The sequence below is a fragment of the Trichosurus vulpecula genome, chromosome 9, assembly GCF_011100635.1.
Source record: "Trichosurus vulpecula isolate mTriVul1 chromosome 9, mTriVul1.pri, whole genome shotgun sequence".
NCBI lineage: Eukaryota > Metazoa > Chordata > Mammalia > Diprotodontia > Phalangeridae > Trichosurus > Trichosurus vulpecula.
The window spans coordinates 8,760,289-8,779,572 of record NC_050581.1 but is presented as its reverse complement, the minus strand read 5'-3'; the positions used below and the strand labels follow the sequence as shown (position 1 = coordinate 8,779,572).

Below are 19,284 nucleotides of genomic sequence, written 5' to 3'. Positions count from 1 at the left end.
CTTCTCCCCTTCTCTAGATTTCCGTACTCCCTCTCCAGCATACAGACTTTGTTAGCCCAATGAGAATAAAATTTTATTACATTTTAAACAAATGGCAGCCAAAGAAAAGAATCCAATCTTAAAACTGCTGGAAACTTGAGACCAGAATATTGAATTTGATAGGTTATGAGATTTTATCACATGTATAACAAGGTGAAAAACAGTTTTGCGAAGCATGCAGATGGCTTCTGTATTATGTCTACTCAGCAGCTCTGGGTATACTGATACTTCCCATCGAAAGCCTGGATTTTCTGTTGATGTATACTTTTCTCAGAAGTTTTCCTTAACTAAACCTAAACTCAGGGACTATTTAGAGGGTTAGATTATATTTCAAACTTAACAAAATATAGAAAACAAAAGGAGTCACTCAAATTTAATTTGTATTTACAATTAAACTCTTTGTGATATAACAAAGTTGCCTGAAAAATCATAATTCTGTACATAACCTTGCCTTGTAAAGAGCTCTGGATTTGGAATCAAAGGATATTGGTTCAGATACCAGCTCTGATAACTTGTGTGTGTGCACAATTTTGGATGATTCAGTTAACCTCTCTGGGCCTCCTCAGTTTTCTCAAGTATAAAATGAAGAAAAATGGTCTAGATAATGCCTGTGGTTCATTCCAGATCTAAATCTATGATTTCATGGACTCCAGATAAAATCATCACTTTTGATGAAGTTGGGAGGAAGCAGGGAATGACTGGTGAACCACTTGATTAAACATATTTTGTTGTCGCAACCAGTGTTATTTTACAGCTGGAATAGCCTGTGACCATGGATAGATTTTGGGAGGTGGGAGAACTGCAGATTTGGAATTTTTAATATTTTGATAATTGTACTCAGTATAATTGGTTTCCTTTTTAATCCTATATCTTTCACTTTTACGTATTTAAAAACATTTTAAGAAGTCACCAGACTGCCAGAGGGCTCCATGACACATAAAAGGTTAAGAACCCTTGTTTCACAGTAACATAATTGGTGCATTTTAACCAGGCACCATCTTGTAATGACAGCTGATCCCTAGAGGTAAAAATTCTGTCTATCCTCCTATTACTCAAGAACGAAGTGTAGCCCACCAGGAAGTTTTAATATTCAGGTCAAACAGAAACCAGCTGTGGGCCACAGAAGTACTAGTGAAGCACATGCAAACCTCCGTTTCCCAGCCTTTTATGCTATTTGGTGTCTGTCCCAACTAAACTGAAGTAGATGTTCCTCAGAAGGCTTAGGGGACTCAGAGGGAAAAAATATGGGGGTACGGTGGACCACAAGGGAAAGGCACAACATTTTATGAGGGACTAGCATAGGGTCAAGAGAGCTGCCTTTCCTTATACCACATTTCCTCTCTTCCCTTCCTCCACTTCTCCATCCCTCACTGTGGCTCCAGTTCTCCCAGACCTGTCAGAGAATTAGAGGGTTTATGGGGTAGCTGCCCTTCACTCCACCCAGCAGATAAGAGGCCGAGTAACCGGGGAAGAGGAGTCTATATGGAGAGGGGAGTCCATATTAACATTAAAAAAAATTCTGTAACATCTATCAATTTTTTTTAAATGTTAACTTTTTTGGTTTAAATTTTGACCACTCAGGAATGTACTTCACATTTGTAACTTTGTTCCTAAGTGTCTCCTTTAACGTTTTTATGAAGCTAATTAATGTTATTAGGTAGGGTATATTTGTATGTAGTCCAGAATAATGATTTGTGCCTTACTTTTGTTAGAAGAAATGCAACTTTAAATAAATAATGGAATTTAAGAAAGAATGTCAGGCTTTACATATTCTCTTAATCTTTTCTAGTTGTAGTTGTATATAGTCTGTCACATTGTACAAAACAATTGCAAGTTTATACCCTGTGTGAGTGAGACGAGAAGTCTTCAGTCTTCTTTCCCCACAGTGTAATCCGTCCCTGGGTTTTACCTCATCATTCACGTAACAGTGTAAAGACATTCAGTCACTGGGTCCAATCGCTGAGACGGGGTTTTATAACATAATTTGGAGTACATGAGTTATGAAGATCACAGTAACTTGGGTTGGCTGGGTTTTATCTGCCAGTCATGCCTTACATCGATTAACGACTCAGTGTTTTAAGTTTACAACAACATTTTTGTGAAAGAGAATGGACCTCTTTGTTCTAAGCTACCCTTTTGAACTGAGATATATACGCAGTTTGGTTTTAAACAAGACGCAAATGGCTTAAGTTTTTTGTTGTTTTTTTAAATTATTACTGAGAGAAGTTTTGTGCTTGTTTAAAATGCCAACCATTTCCTGTCTCTGCATTTTAAAATGAATAATTTTTATGTGGTTACTATCTCCCTACTTATTTTTGTATGTCCTGTTGCAATCTAATATATTTATGTCTATCTTCATGGTGCAAAGGGTTTTTTTTAATGTCTAGAATAGCAGGAAAATAAATATATAGTAAAGTCCTCCTTTTAGAAATTATGAAACCCTTTAAAGAAGTTGAAGACAGGGTTTCATATTATATTATTAATTTTAAGTGGAATGAAATTACAGGGTAATTTCTGTATTGAACTGAAGTGAAAATGAAATTTTCTTTGTATTATAACTTAGTGTACAGTATGAAATTGCTGTTTTAAACAGTTATGAAACCAACAAGAGATCTTAAAATACCAGGGCATTGATACTGTGATAGAATGCGAAAGTTGATCTGTGTCAGTAATGTTTTTACTCTGCCTTTTAAATCATAGAATCAAGTAAAGCATATTCAAGAAACTTAAGGTTCAAAATTAAAAGAACACTGTCAATTCTGACAAGCCTACAAGTTACCCTTTCATTACATTATCCCTTTTTATCCTGCTTAATTATTGTTATCCTATCCTTCCTGAGCAGTTCTTAGAGATCACTTGTCAAATAGAATTTTCCTTGAGAGGAAAAAAGAATAATTCATGTTCATTTTTTTGTGGTAAACAGAGTTCTACATCTCTGTAATATATATCTCCTTTAAGAAATAGGAGGTACTCAGCATTCGATCCACTGAAAGACATAAATTACCCAAGAAAGAACTCCTTATATGATAAGAACTGCTGGGAAAACTGGAGAGCAGTCTGTAGAAATTAGGTTTATACCAACATTTTACACCTTATTCCACAATAAATTCAAAATGGGATTCATAATATGGATAGTATGGATCATACCGTTAAAAAGATTAGAATCTGCTGATTATATTAGAAGAGAATGTGCTGATCATATGTCTTTCATAGCTATGGGCAGGGGACAAATTCTTAACCAAATGACAGAAGTAATTACAAAAGATTAAATAGATTTTGTTTACATTAAATTTCAAAGCTTTTTGTACAACAAAATTAGTGCATTTTGCATAAGAAGCAAAGGGGGATGGGCTGAGGGAAAAAACTTTTGTATCACAGATCTCTGATAAGAATTTGATATTCAAGATACAGAAACAACCAATAGAAATATATGTCCAAAAGCCATTCCCAATGGTGAGTAAAGGATATGAAAAGTTTTACAAGAAATTGCGAACTTTTAATAATCACGTTAAAGAGTGTGTAGAATCATTAATAATAAAAGAAATACAAATCAAAACAACCCTGAGGATTAACCTCAAACCCTGCAAATTGGCAAAGATGATGAAATATGGGAATAATCAATGTTGAAATCGGTGTGGAAAGATGAGTGCACAAATACATTATTGGTGGAGTTGTGAATTATACCATTCTGAAAAGCAGTTTGGAATTACGCAAATAGAATGACTAAAATATACATAGCCTTTGTCGCAGAGATTCCATTGCTCAGAGAGGGGACTGACAAAAATCAAGACTCCATATTCATCACAGTATTTGCAGCAGTACTTTTTGTGGTAGCAAAGAATTGGAAACAAAGTAGATGCCCATTTATTAGGTAATGTCTAGATAAATTGTGGCACCTGAATGTAATAGAATATTACTGTGCTGTAAAAAACAGTAAACTGAACTTTGTGTCATGGGATCAACAAGATGGAGAGGAGGACTAGACATTTTCTCCCATCCTCTCAAATCTCTCCAAAACCAGAATTGTGAATAGCAGTCTCCCATGATTTGGGACGCCTGGAATCCAAAAGAGGGTCCAGCAAAGCCATGAACTGAGTCAGTGCCCCAGGCCGCCTCCAGAGTTTAGCTACAGAACTCGAACGCGCCTCTGTCTCCCCTCCCTGTTTGCCTCCAGGCTTCAGAGTCCAGCTCTTGTAGTGTTTGCCGCCGCCCAAAGGACGTTCACTATGGTCACGCAGCCGACGTCCTGGCGGGCAGAGTTCTGTGCTGCAAGTGTCCGCAGGAGAGCCGGGAAGGTGGAGAGGGAGAGGTGTGGGACGCGTGCCTGGGCTTGGATTAGAGCTCGGTGGCACGGCCCGCTTCCCCGTCCTCCCGGCACCGGCACCGGCAGCGCTCTGCTAGCCCAGTGTGGAAAATAGAAATCACCTGTGAAAAAACTCACTATTTGGCCATTTTTTTAATCAGCAAAAATCTCCCTTTTTTGCTTCTTTCCTCTAATTGAAAAGGAAAGAAAGACAATACTATTACAGACGTAGGTGGTCAAGGAAAGCCAGTTTCCCCACCGGCCACGCCCCCAACGCGCCCCTTTTTGTGCTCCTCCTCTCCCCTTTCCCTCAGAAGGCGGCAGCAGGGTCATCATCAGGATTCCGAAGTCTTTCAAAGCTGTCTGATTTTGCAATACTGTTTTTCTCTATGTCAGTTGTTCTCCCGGTGCCTCAGTTCATACAGACCTTTCTAGGTCTCTCTCAAACTGTCTTCTTCATAATGTCTTCCATCAGTCACCTTTATATCACATGACTTGTTCAGCCATTCCTCCATGGATCCCTCAGTTTCCAGGTCTTTGCCTCGGCCTCTGTGTGTCCCTAGAGTTTGTTCTGCTTAGGACTCATTCCTCCCTTAACCTGCCTTCCTTCTAATTCCTCCTGCTTTATTGCTCTTTCCTGTTTACCTGCTTAGCGAAATCTATGTTTGTACTCAACTCTCTGTATATTCTCCCATCCTTTGACAAGTTTGGATGAGAGGGAGGTTCTGTTGTTGTCTGCCCCACCCCCCTTTCTACTTGTACACCCAAATTATGGGAAATAATTTTCCCTAACCTTCCTTTTCCCTTCCCCTACTGCTCTGTGTATTCCTGTTCCCCTCCCTTTCCATTCTTTTTTTTAAGATCCTCAAGACATAACAGGACTACTCCCAGGCCTTCTGTATAATTTTTACAATCCCTAATGAAAATAAGGTTCAGAGGGAACACATATATCATCTCTCCCATATTAGAATGTAATTAGTTTATCCTTGTTTAGTCTGTTATGGTTCTTCATCCGTGCTTGCCTTTTTATGTTTCTTTATAACTCCTGTGTTTGCACTGTATAGTTTCTACTTATATCTGGTTTTTTCGTCAGGAATATTTGGAAGTCCTTTATTTTATTAAAGGTCTGTTTTTACCCCTGTATGACTATACTTCATTTTGCTGGGTAAGTTATTCTTGGCTGTAAGCCTATATTCATCACCTTCTGGAATATTGTATTGCAAGCTCTCAGCTTCTTGATATTAGTGGCTGCTAAAATCATGTGTGATCTTCACTGTGCCTCCTTAAACTTTAATCCTTTCTTTCAGACTGCTTGAAGTGTTTTTTTTTGACCCTGAAGTTCTAGCTTTAGTTATAATATTACTGGGAGTTTTCATTTTGCTATTTCCTTTGCTAAGTGACTAGTGAGATTCCTTCTATTTCTAATTTGCCCTCTGGTTCTAAGTGATCTCGGCAGTTTTATGATTTCTTTACATATAATATTCAGTCTCATTTTTTGTCATGGCTTTCATGTAGTCCAGTATTCTCAAAATTTCATCTACTTGATCTGTTTTTGCTCTGAGATACCCTAAATTTTATTCTATTTTTTCAGTGGTTTGCCTTTGTTTTCATATTTCTTGCTGCTTCATGAAGTCATTGGCTTCTGATTGGTTCATTACAGTTTTCAGAGAATTTGTTTCTTTTAGGGTAGGTTTTGTACCTCTGGTGCCAAACTGTTAATTTCCCTTCCAGTTCTTTCCTCTTTTGCTTTCATTACTTTCTTTCTTTTTTTTCTCTTGTGCTCTCATTCGATTTACAAAAACATTTTAAACTTTTAAAATTTTCATCTTTTCCAAGAATTCTAGTTGAATTTGTGCCCAAGCTGTGTTTTACTTTGAGACTTTATTTGCTTGTAGATATTTTGGAGCCATTCTCTTCTGGGTTTATGTCTCAAACATCCCCTGTCATCCTAATAACTTTTTATGGTGGGATTCACTTTGGCTAATTCTTCCAGCTTACTTCCTGACTTCCTAATATAAAAATGTTAGGGCCAGGCTCTGCACACTTCTGAAGATGTCTGGACTTGTCTGTCCTGCTGCTGCTTTGTTGGGATATTGAGTGTTATGTTGTTCCAGGATCTTAGGGACAGCTTAGATTGGAGACCTACAAGCTTTTAGTGTTCCCAAAATGTTGTGATTTGGGGCAAAGTCTAATATATTGCCCTTCTGTTCCAAGCTCTGCGTGTTTCTGACCTGGGTTTGGGCCCTGAACTACAGGCCTCTGAGCTTGCCTTCTTTGGAGTTTCAGTAGACTGCTTCTGGACTCAACCACTGTCACCCAGATGCAAAGTCCTGCTGTGTGACAGAACTGTAGGTTTCCCTTTTGTGCTGTGGTGATTCCTCTGCAAGCTTCTAACTGGTCTAGAAGTTGGAACTGAGATACTGCTCTGCTCCTAGGGTCCAAACTATGGAGCAGTTATTTGCTTCTCTACTTGTTCCTTGCTTATCACTTAATAGCTTTTAGGGTACAGGTCCTCTCCCCAGCCCACCCTGGATCTGTGACCCAGAACTCAGCAATGAATATACAAAGCTGCCAGTTGGAACCTGTATGCGATCATGATGTCCCAGTATGGACCTTGTCTTGCCTCAGTGCACAGCCTCAGTCTTCTTTTAGTCCCTGCGCACTAGAATGCCTTGTATCGGTATTCACAGACCTCTACGTCCACTGCTAACGTACGTTAACTGGGTTGGAAAAAATGACTCACTATGACTTTTTCTTGGATGTGCCAATTAGGATTTTCTAGCTCTGTTTAAAGGAGTTCGGAGTTTTTTTTTTTGTTTGTTTTTGTTGTGTTTTGTTTGGGAAGAGGAACTTTTGCTGAACTTATTTCTATATTTGCTGTACTCTACAATCTTGGTTCTCCACACATACTGTCATTTTTCCATTTGCAAAAGACCTTGCACATAGTAAACACTTAATAAATGTTTGTTGAATTAAGCAGTTGAACTGAGTGACTAAAAGGTACCCACATCAGTAAACGACATATGATAAGAGATTCATTGTCAAATTTTTTACAAAATTTTACAAATTTTTTTAAAATTAATTAATTTATTTTTAGTTTCCAGCATGCGCTTTCGTAAGATTTTGAGTTCTACATTTTCTCTCCCTCCTTCCAATCCCCCCTCTGCAATCTGATATGGGCTCTGCATATACATTTGTGTCAGACACATTTTCACATTAGTCATGTTGTATAGAAGAATTAGAACCAATGGGAGGAACCACGAGAAAGAAGAAACAGAAGAAAAGAGAGCAAATAGTCTGTTTCGATCTGCATTCAGCCTCCGTAGTTCTTTTTCTGGGTGTGGATAGCATTTTCCATCATGAGTCTTTTGGAATTGTCTTAGATCATTGCATTGCTGAGAAGAGCCAAGTCTGTCAAAATTAGTTGTCATACAATGTTGCTGTTACTGTGTACAATGTTCTCCTGGTTCTGCTCACTTCACTCAGCATCAATTCATGTAAGTCTTTCCAGGTTTTTCTGCTCATCGATTCTTAGGGAACAGTAATATTCCATTACATTCACATACCACAACTTGTTCAGCCATTCCCCAATGGATGGGCATCCCCTCAATTTCCAATTCTTGGCCACCACAAAAAGAGCTGCTATAAATATTTTTGTGGGTCCTTTTTCCATTTTTAGATTCATTGTCTTCTGATGTGATTTATTTAACTCTTCTTGTTGTTCAGCAGTTCCCAAATTTTAATGTCTTTGTGGGCTAGATTTGTATTACCAAAATAGCCAAAGAAATGTTTGAAATCATAGAAAGCAATGTGGAAAATGACATATGCTTCTGTTTCTAAATGTGCTTTTCCTCACAAGCCCTATTTAAGCCATGTCGTGAATCAGATTCTGAGGTTTGGAAGGGACTTCATAGGTCATCAAGTACAAACCACATCTAAGTATCAATGCCTTCTTCAACATCCACACTTAGTGATTGTCCAGCCTCCGTGTGAAGACCTCCACGGATAGGGAAGTCAGGCTGCCCGTTCTACTTCAAAATAGCTCTAATCATTGTGAGGCTTTTCCTTCTGTCAAGTGGAAGTCTACCTCCCTTTCACTTATACACACTGGTCCTCGTTCTGCCCAGTCGGGCCAAACAAAGCAAAGCTAATTTTTATATATGTTAGTGCCCTTGTTCCTTTTCTCTCCCCCAATGGTCTCATCTCTGGGTTAGATATCCCCACATGGCTCGACTGGTGTTTTAAACACTGAGTTACTATAGTGGTTCCTTTTTAACCTGGGCCCTAAAGGGACAGAATATAGTTCAGAATAATTCCTCCTTCACAGCTCCCTCTGACTGAGGAGTGCAGACATGAGCAGCCATTCAGTCTTCCTTATGGAGTTTTATAGCATCTTCTTTTCACAACCAACCTAGACAGCAAAATCTGTACTATTGAGGTTCTTTGAAAATAATTATTCTAAAACAAATCTGAAACAATATAGAGATAGTTATTTTTAATGACTTGACATAGTAAGTATATTTTAGAATTAGTCATAGAAAGTGTTTACTAATTCCACACTTCCGCTATTTCTAATAAAGTAAATAAACTTGTACCTGTGGTAATGTTTTCAATCAGAAGCATTTCATACTGCCAGAGCTGAAGCCGGTCCCCAGAGCTTGGTCCAGGTGTATTCATCCCTGCCTGAAATTCCTCAAGACCAAAATGCTGCAGAATCCTGGGAAACTTTAGAAGCGGTAGGTTAAGAAGCATTCTCCTTTTTTATTGACTGTAATTCATGAAAATAAGGTAATACCCATTTTTTTCTTTTAGGATTTGATGGAACTCAACCAGCTAATTACCGATTTCTCTCTGCTGGTGAATGTGAGTATAACAATCTATTACTTTAAGGTCAAGATTGATAGGATGACGTCATGGAAGTCTTTCATCTCTGGGCATCTGATACTAACCAGACTGGCAAGGGAGAATAAAAATTTGGAGAGTTTATTGATGTTCTGTAGAAAGGGGATGTGTAGCCTGGAGATAAGCCTTTAGAGCAAGAGGATTAGAAAGATGATCTTTGTCTTCAGATATGATCTTATGATGTGCATAAACATGATGGACTCATCCATCTCCCCACCAGTAAAAATAATCTTCCTTGGTTTAAAGGGAGAAAATTAAGACCAATAATTAAACATTATAGGGAAGTGGACCTGGGTTTCAAAATAAAGAAGAACTTCTTAATATTTGGAGTTGTCCAAGAATGTAATGGTCTGACCTGTATATAGTGAGGTCTTTATCACTAGAGATCTTCTAACAGAAGCTGGATGGCCACTTGGTAGGGGCATAAGAAACCACCAAAAGTTATGTAACTATTTAGAGACAAAGGTGGGATTAGAAACGAGGACTCCTGATTCCTAGGATGGGGTTCTGTCCGTGGCAGTGCATCACACCTAGTGCTGTTCCTGTCTTTATTCTATCACTGGGAGTTTTAAAGGTAGTAAATAAACCTTCTTGCACAAAAGTTAATCTGGTATAGACAGACATAGAAAGATGAAGTAAATTTTAAGGGAACATGAAGGTGTTGGGGGCAGAGTGCCCAACTTGAAATTTGCAACAGAGAGTTGGTGAATAATAGCAAAGGTCATATGATACTGGTAGTTGAGTTTCCTGGAAGGAATACTGAGGTTAGTGGTTATATAGAGACAGCTAAACTTTGTTCTCCATGGAAAAGAGTAGCCTGTTTGTTTTTTTCCCTAGGTGACAGACTAGTATAGTTTGTCATTAGGGTTAGGTACAGAGTTTGAAAACATAGTTTGGGAAAATGGTGTAATGGAAGAATGTTGTGAATGTGAACCATCGTTGACAGCAGATTCTGAAGTCCCACATGAGGATGTCATCTTATTGTTGGTACCTCAGGAAGCCAAGGACATGTTCATTTTGTCTGATCTTTATTTCATAGAACTCACAGATAATCCTTCCGTCAAGGAGGGTCCAAAAAAAAAAACCCAGGAGGAAATCTGAGCCTCAGAAAAGACATGTTAGGCAAACCACTGCTACTTTTAAAAAACAAAACAAAATTTAAAAAGGTATCAGCAAGGATTGCTCAGTGTGAACCATTATGGTGGCAAGATCTCCTCCTCATCAGAAAGCTGACTAGAGTCAGGAGTAATGTGAGTATAATTGTCCTCCAGGGGTTCTTTCTTCCTTTGCAGGAAAATGTGTCTATTTTGCCATTTTGTAAGCTGTAACAATTCATAACTAAGAGTAAAAGTACAAGCTTTTCCCACAGCAGGAGATAAGAAAATGTACCATTCCTCTCTTCACCCCAGAGGTGGATGATGATGTGTTTGGACATCGCACATGTTTACAGGCTTAGTTTATGTGTTGGTTTGTTTCGATGAATTGCTTATTTCTCTCCTTTTTGGTCTCTTGATTACAGAAGGATGAGGTATATATTTATAATAAAGATTTTGTTGAAAATAAAAAGAAGTAATATTTTTCTTTTCAAATGAAAGCCCCACTAGGCCTCATCACATCAGAGGCATTTGGTGACATGAACAAGCCTGACCTGGGATAGAGTAGCATATATTCTTTGATCCGCACTCTGAAAAGTTGTTGATAAAGTTCACGGAAGCCAGCAGCTCTTGTGGAGTACATGAAAGTATTTTCTTATGGATCTCTAGGCAGAGGTTGGAATTTCTTAGGGTTAAACCTAATCACATCCCTCACTAGGGTCGGGATAAGGCATTTCCTGAAGATGGGAACTCATCAGCCCTATGTGATGGTCTGGATTCCTGCAGTATAAGTAGCGGAGTTACCTTTTGGCTTCCGAAAGGTACATCAGTTTTGTGTTGTCAAGTCATTTTTGTATTCTTCTCCAGAATGAGACTGCCCTTCACTTAGCAAACCTCTCCCTCATACCTGCTTCAAGCATTTTGAGAAATTCAGAATCTTCCAACACTGTCAATACTGGCAGATTATATACAACAAATTACACACATTTTCCTCAAAAACTAGCATATGTTTATTGAATATATGAGATTAAAACATACATTTATTACTTTAGGGGGAAATATTAGCCCAAAGTTAAATATGTCAATCTATCAGATTTTTTTTTGCTTTGGAAATTTAACTTTAATTAAAAATACTAATAAAACATTCACATAAAGAAAGTGTACATGGAGAAAAACCATAGAAAGGGCTCTTAATTCCAGGCTCTTGCTAGAGTTTGGGCCTGACTGCAAAGGGACCTAGAATACCTCAACCCAAGAAAGAGCAGGCTCCATCTCTATTTCGCAGTTTTGTAGTCAGTCACAAGTGTGTAGGCACAATGAGGGATTGAAGTCAGACAAGAATAAGCAAGTGGGGAATAGAATTCAACGAGGTAAACTAAAAATAGCACTTTTAAGATACAAAAGGGGTAGTTGGTTTCATAAAACAGTATAGCTGGGGTAGGGGGTGACTACCCATCTTGGTTTTTAAATAGAAGTCTTGCTCTGGGTCATTAAAGGCTAACGCATGGTTTCCCCGACTAAGGTAGGATTTTTGTCCTTCTCATCATTGTGGCAGAATTCTAACTGCTCTAACATCTAGTAATTTACAACTTTAGTTTTGCTTTGATTTTCTGGTTTATCTCCAGTTATTTCCAAAGGGTTTTGTAAAATACTTAAAATTAATTTAATCCACTTGTATTTTAAGATAACTGTAATCCATTCAACAAATATTTACTAAAAATATGCTGTGGGCTAAGGCACTGTATTATCTCCAACTCGATATCCAGTATGTTTGGGGAGAAGTTCCTTTATATTTTCCTGAACCCTGGAGATCAACAATAATTAGGAGCAATCATGTAAAAATCCTAAGTGGGGAAGGAGGCATGGAAGTGCCTTCTTTGTTAGAAATTCCATTTGCTGCTTTCCTGAAGTCCAGTAGCTTAGGCCGCATGATTGACCAGAAGTCTGTGAGTGAATAGTTAAGGGCCTTTACATTTTAGATATTTTTAGGAGTGGAATTCAGCGGACAGAATCACTAGAACCAGATCCTTGTTCTCAAAAGGCTCCGAAAGGGAGGACTTCAATTGGAGGTTTAACATCTGAGAAGGAATGTTATAAAAGGTAGTGCATAGGGCATAAACCAAGTTATATCAGACATCAAATAGGGGAGAAGTACTCTGAATGAAGGGCAGTGTCAGGAAGTAAAGTTTTATGGGCTGTGAAAAAGAATGGTGGCTTCTGGAAGAGGTTGCATAGGAGTTTTTCCCTTGCAGAATACTGATAATGCTCCTTTAGCTATGGCAGCAGAGAGATCTAGGTAGAAATGTAGACTGCAAGATTGAAGAAATAGCAGCAAAGCATACTTAAATATGGTGTTGTATGAAGGGGAGAAAATGTCAACAACAGAAAACATATACCAGTTATGGAAAAGAATGAACTGTGATGGCTTGATCTCTTATGCTGTATGATGGAATGGCTGCTGGAATTATGATTGTGTTCTCTGGTTGCAGCATCAGTGTAAAATGCTATTCAGATAAGGTATTAAAACCATACTTAAGATTGGCCTAAAATTGAGTTATTACAAAGTGACTCAGTTGGCTTTAATCTCTGTCAGTTTTAAAGTCACAATTCCTATTATGCTATGTAGTTACCACTTTCTTTTGCCTGTTACATTTAATTAAATTGACATAGACTCATCATTTTACTATTTACTCATTTCTCTAAATTTAAAATATTTTAATTTGTCATTTTATGGTGCATTAAATTATTAAAATCCAAGACCACTGAGTTCATTCATTTACACTCCACTGCAGGTTAGAAGGGGAAATACCTTTTGCGATAGTTAAAATAAGCATATCACATTCAGAGTGATCAGAAGTACTAATTTGTATTTCTTGACGCAGTGGCATTTTAATTGTAATGTAACCTGTCTCTGTTTTAAACCCAATCTTCACAATTCCAGAATAGGAATTGTTTTTTGCAGCAAACACAGCATGCCACCTAGATATTTGTTTGGCTTTTTTCCTCTTGGGATTTGGTTCATTCATTCAGATAATAGCACGTTAATTAATAAAGAAACCAATTTAATATGAGGTGTATTTGGCTATAAAGGTACTACCCTTTTATTACTTAGTAGTTAAATTTCTCTTTTTTTAAAAAAAGTAAATTTGTACTTTTCAGTACGCTTTATCAGATGCTCTTAATGAACCACCATTAAGACTGCATGGCTACAGTACATGAGGGCCCTGATTACAGGAATTAAAATAGTGTGTATTGGCTTACTGCTGCTTCCCAGCAGGAAATCTCCCTCATAATTCCTTTGCATCTAGTCTCAGCAGGAGAAGATTGACAGCATTGAAGCCCATGTCAACAGTGCTGCTGTGAATGTTGAAGAGGGAACCAAAAACTTGGGGAAGGTAAGGCTCTGCTCCTGCTGACAAATCAATGGTCCTCTGCCTCCCAGGAATCTTCAGTATTAACCCCATTGATCTGCCCTCTTTAATGTTGAGGGAAGCAGCAATTAAGGAAATAAGGAAGAAATGGCACATAGGTAGTAAAAGAAATCAATGATTGTTGTAATATTCTACCCCAAGAGTCATTCTGTCAAGAGGGACTTTTTTTTGCACAAAGAGAATAAACTGAAGCCTTCTGGTGATGGGCACTTCTGCTATATAGTTCAGAGGAATTATCAAGAAGGAGAAGGGCTATAACTAGTTTGCAAGAACCAAGGAAAGGCAAAATGAATCCATCTGCCAGACACTATACAGCTCTGGGACCACCTATGCAGGGCCCCCCCCCCCCCCCCACTTTGAATCTCAGGTGCATGACCCACAGTGATTGTTTCGTGACAGAAAACCTGGCTTTCAGTGGCTATTGCTATTCATTTAAATAAACTCATTAGATAATTAGTGAATTGTTTTGTAAGTCAGCTAGAAGCAACTTAAATGATTCGGCCTGTCCTTACCCATCTGAGTCCTGAAGTCATGAGCAGCACCCAGTCTTCTTACCTGTAGAATATTCCACTTTTTTTCATGAGTACAATTCTGAGGGTTAACTATATAAGAGTTTAAGAGGCATTTCCAGGAGTAATGAAGGGAAAATGTACATCCCCACAAGCAAATATTCTCAATTCCATTTCTAAACTGAATTTTCTTTTTTTTTTTTTTTTTACAGGCTGCAAAATACAAGCTGGCAGCTCTGCCTGTGACAGGTGCAATCATTGGAGGAGTAGTAGGGGGTCCACTTGGCCTCTTTGCAGGCTTCAAGGCAGGAATTGCAGCTGCAGTTGGTGGTGGGTTGTTGGGCTTCACAGGTGGAAAATTGATACAAAGAAGGAAACAAGAAATGATTGCGATCACTTCCAGCTGTCCAGATCTTCCTAGGCAAAGTGACAAAAAATCCAGCTGAAATCAGACCTGTTTCATTAGGATCCTTGTAACAGTGTTGATGATGTCCTTTGCCAACAATGATGGACACACAGTCAGCTCATGGAAGACAAACTTATTGATACAAGGAATGTAGACAATCACATGGAATGGAACTGGGGTCAGAGGAAGCATTTTGTCATTTGACAGGGTATTAATTGGGATATTAGTGATTCAGGAGCCCGGGTGAGTTTGGAACTGCCTTTCAGGTGAAGTTCAAAGACTGCCAAGTTACAAATTTTCTATCTATTTGGTGGCTGAGTTATGGCCTTGACAAGGACTAGGATCATATGTTAATCTGCTTGTCAGTGTTTAATTCAAGGTAGAGGGAAAAAATGAATACCGAGGAATGCTTTCCTCATTTACCCTGACTTGAAGAACTTAAGAACTGGCAAGTTTGTAGGAAATTATTTCAACGTATAGAAAGAAAATGAAGGTTATTCCACAAGCCTTTCTTATCAGGGACCTGGAATTTGACCTCTGGGTGGAGTCACAGTTGAGATGTCATCACGTTCAGCATGTGCCCAATGGGTGAGACTGCTACAGTCTGGCATACTCCCAGATTGCTGAAGTGAATGAAGCCCAGTACAGCACAGCCCTGCCCTGCCCACAACTGTAAAAAGAATGGAAAGACAGTCAATACCTCTTCATAACCTGTCAGGTTTTTTTTGTCAAAGCATCCTCTACCTTTCTTCTAAGTTCTCTAATTTATTACTTGGGAGCCTGCCTTCTTTCCTCCCTTTTTTCTTCTGCATCTCTTTAAATAAAGGAAACAAATGGTAGGAGATTTATTTTGTCAGTCACAGACATTCCTGCTCACCTGTCTCCCTAAATCTTCTAGGATCCTTTGCTTCTTTCTTCCTGTGGAAAGATACCCACTTTAAAGGATCAGTTCAACCCACCTGCAGTGAGAAATTTAGTTTATAATGTGCACTTTATAGCTCTTTCTCTCCATACTTTCTTTTCTGAGCCTCCAAGACAAAAAAGATCCTATCCCCAGTCAATCTGTTTTAATGTTTAAGTCATGAAGGGGACAGAAGCCAAGGTGACGCCTTCCTTTGGCACCTTTCAATCTCAGGACTTCAGTGTACTCCTTGGAGGTAACTGCTAGGCATCCAGGCCTTGCCTGAAAAGTGTTCCCCCTAAAGAACATTTTAAGAGAACCAAGAACCTAACCTGCTTATCTCATCAGATCGATGTGAAAGGGACCTGGAAGTTTGAGTAGATTTCAAGATCAGTATGAGTCAGCAGTGTAACTTGACAGCCCAAAAAGCTAATGCATTCTTAGGCTTCATTGGTATGGTGTGCTGACCAAGGGAAATCAGTCAGTCAGTAACCATAGATTAGGGGCCTACTGTGTCCCAAGCACTTCGCCAAGCAGAGGGTACAAGGAAAGGCAAAAGACAGTCCCTGCTTTGAAGAAGCTTGCAGTCTAATGGATCTAGATTCTGTGCTTGTCATGACGCACGTCTCCAGTACTGTATCCTGTTCGTAGAGCCGCATTTCTGGAAGGAGAGTAACAGGTTTACCTGCATACATAGGGAGGTGGCCAAGAATCTCAAACCACAGACATCAGACATTTGAGCTACAAGCCACATGCAACCTGCAAAACTCACGTGCTGCCCAAAAAAGATTAAAACGCAATTGGGAAAATATTTACCAAATATGGTAAAACACAGATAACATGGCGATATGTGGCCCACTGTAACAACAGTGTTGCTTGTAGCTGCTGTGACTGTGTAAGACCAACACCACCAGCACACAGAAAGGCTCCCAGCACAGGTTCTTTGATCTGCTTTTCCAAGGAAAGGTTTAAGGGGTTAACACTCTCACTTTAATCAAACATGCATATATCATTCACTTAGTATAGGAGGAAAAGCCAGTACCTTGAACTTCAGAGAGAATACAAATAGAAATTACAAACATACATTACATAAACAGAGCAAATAAACACAAATCAGCAGACAGGCTTCTAGCTGTCTATCCAAGCACCAACATCTGGGTTTTTTCAAAGCCAGTAGGCTCCAGCAGGTACCCAAAGTGTCCATGCCAACACTCTTCCAGTGAGGGAGAGCCCCAAACAAAATGCTAACCTCTGAGTTTATATACCCTTCTTAGGATCAAAGGCACTTGATTAAGTGCTCCAAAAGAGAAAACAGCAAAAAAAAAAAAAGTCCCGCCCTAACTACCATAACAGCCACAGAGATTTTGATGTACAAATTAGTAGCCCCCGTTTTTGTTTGAGTTTGATACCACTGATCTAAACCATGCCAGATGAGAATCTGTTGAAGATACCAGGGATGCTTAACCTAGAGAAGAGTCAATTTGGAGGGTGTGTAATAGTAGTCACAAAATATTGGAAAGGTTATCATATGGAAAAGGAGTTACTTTTTTTCTTTGCTCTTAAAGGACCTTTTGAACAAAACATTCAGTAAGGTTTCTCCTTAAGTAAAAATAATGGCCTACTTACTTTTTTTCCTCTTACCACAAACACTGTCTAGCCAATCAAGGATCTAACGTAATTGTTAATAATTTTTTTTTTTTGGCAGGGCTATTGGGACTTGCCCAAGGTCACACAGCTAGTACACGTGTCAAGTGTCTGAGGTCACATTTGAACTCAGGTCCTCCTGACTCCAGGGCTGGTGCTCTACTCACTGAGCCACCTAGCAGCCCCCATTAATAATTAAAAATAGCTAATGTCTGAAGACTCCACAAGGGTTTGGGCTGTACTTGCTGGTAACCTCTCTTCTTAAAATCCCCCTGTCTATAACATTTATCTTTTGGGTTAGAAGAAGGACAGTGCTTGCCCACTACCCTAGCTTCCTTGAGCAGAGGGGAACAGGTCTCTGCCCACCCTGAGAGGCAGGAGCTGTGATACACAGCCATCTGATTAGATTATGCAATGGCCAAGGCAGCTATAGTGAGCTGAAGGGTCCTATTATTTCTTTAGGATTGAGTTTATTTCTAGGAATTTCTGTTGTTCGTTACTTTTTACCTTTAGTGTCAGATCTAGAGAGAACTATGGTTTATTATTAAAGTTTTATTCATTTTCACCAGTTATACAGAGTATAATGAAAGAAAGCACTTTTTCCCTGTGTATTCACTATCTTTGCTATCTATCGGTCCCTTTCTAATATCACCCTCCCAGGTTTTAATCCAATATTGTGTTGGTATTTCTGTCTGAAAGGACTCATATAGCTCCTTGGAGCACTATGTTTTTGTTTTTAACTTTCCAACCTTTTCCTTGTCACAAGGGTTTGGGAGAAGCATTTAAATTAGGACACATTGAATCAATCCTTCATTCCACAAGCTTTTATTAAGTACCACAGTGTGACTGCCAGGCACTGTGCTGGAGTTAGCTGAGCACTTCATTTTTTCTCAGCAAAAATAATCAATGTTATGTAGGCAACTAGGTGGTTCAGTGGATAGAGGACTGGCTTGGAGTAGAGACCTGGGTTCAAATCCACCTTCAGACACTTACTAGCTGTGTGACCACTGCCTGCCTCGTTTTCCTCATCTGTAATAGGCTGATTATAGTACCCACCTCCCAAGGCTGTTCTGAGAATCAAAAGAGATGATATTTGTAAAGCACTTTGCCAGCCTTGAGATGCTGTCTGAATATTTGCTATGATGATGCAATTGTGGAGTGGCATCTCTATTGTACTCTATGTTCTTTCACCTTTTTTGCTAAGTTCAACGTTATTCCCCATCGTTTTTCATTCCATGCTGCCTCCTGATTATCCCCATGTTATTCCTCTCCTAATCATCTGTTTTAGCTCTTGGTCATCCTCCTGGCCTTGCCTCTCAGATGGCAGCCACTCTTTGAGCCATTGTAGTTGAGATATATAAAGCTAATGGGGGGGGGGTGTTTTGGGGTTTTTTTTTTGGTGACTCAGAAATGAGATGAGATTTACTGGCTAAACTCTTGCATTACTACCTTTAAATAACTAACTTAGCACCAGTGGTACTAAGAATAAAAATACCTCATTTACATTACTTTTTATGGTTCCCAAATCACTTGTCTGAACAATAGGCAACAGACCCAGAAGTTTAGCTCCAGAGCCTGAAAATGAGGGAGAAGGTCCGTAATGGGAGTTCTCACCCACTTTACCCTTACTTTATATGTACACACGTAAGATTAAAAGAAGCCTTCATCTTCACTTTGCTAATATCAACCTTCAGTTCCCTCTTCATTCTTCCCAGCTCCAATCGTGATTATCTGGGATCCTCTATCATGACCCAGCAGCCTTCTCATCCTGGAAGATCTCTTTACCTCTGTAGCCCCCACTTGTGACTGATGATACTCCTTGAAATGTCTATTTGAGGCAGTAAGCCAAGCCAGCCAAGCCCATTCCTTCCTCCTATCCAGCACCTGACACCCTGCCCCGCCCGCCCGCCCCCCCCCCCCCCCCACCGCTGCATTTATCTGTGTTACTCTCTCATTAGATTATAAGTTTCCTGAAGGAAGGGTCTAATTTTATTGTAGTTTGTATTTGTATCCTCAGCTTATAGTTGTGTTTGTCCTTTGTTTTTGAAGAGGACC

General features: G+C 39.1%; 1 protein-coding gene across 2 annotated transcripts in view; it reads left to right on the top strand.

Moving 5' to 3' along the window:
- STX17 (syntaxin 17) overlaps nucleotides 1-15,523 on the top strand; it is an 84,385-nt gene extending 68,862 nt beyond the window's left edge. For both annotated transcript variants that reach the window (XM_036739174.1, XM_036739173.1), the window contains exons 5-8: nucleotides 8,960-9,078; nucleotides 9,155-9,205; nucleotides 13,647-13,733; nucleotides 14,491-15,523. In XM_036739174.1, coding sequence (XP_036595069.1) covers nucleotides 8,960-9,078; nucleotides 9,155-9,205; nucleotides 13,647-13,733; nucleotides 14,491-14,724 — 491 coding nt within the window. In that variant the 3' untranslated portion in view covers nucleotides 14,725-15,523. The remainder of the gene's footprint in view (nucleotides 1-8,959; nucleotides 9,079-9,154; nucleotides 9,206-13,646; nucleotides 13,734-14,490) is intronic.
- The last annotated feature ends 3,761 nt before the right edge of the window (nucleotides 15,524-19,284 follow it).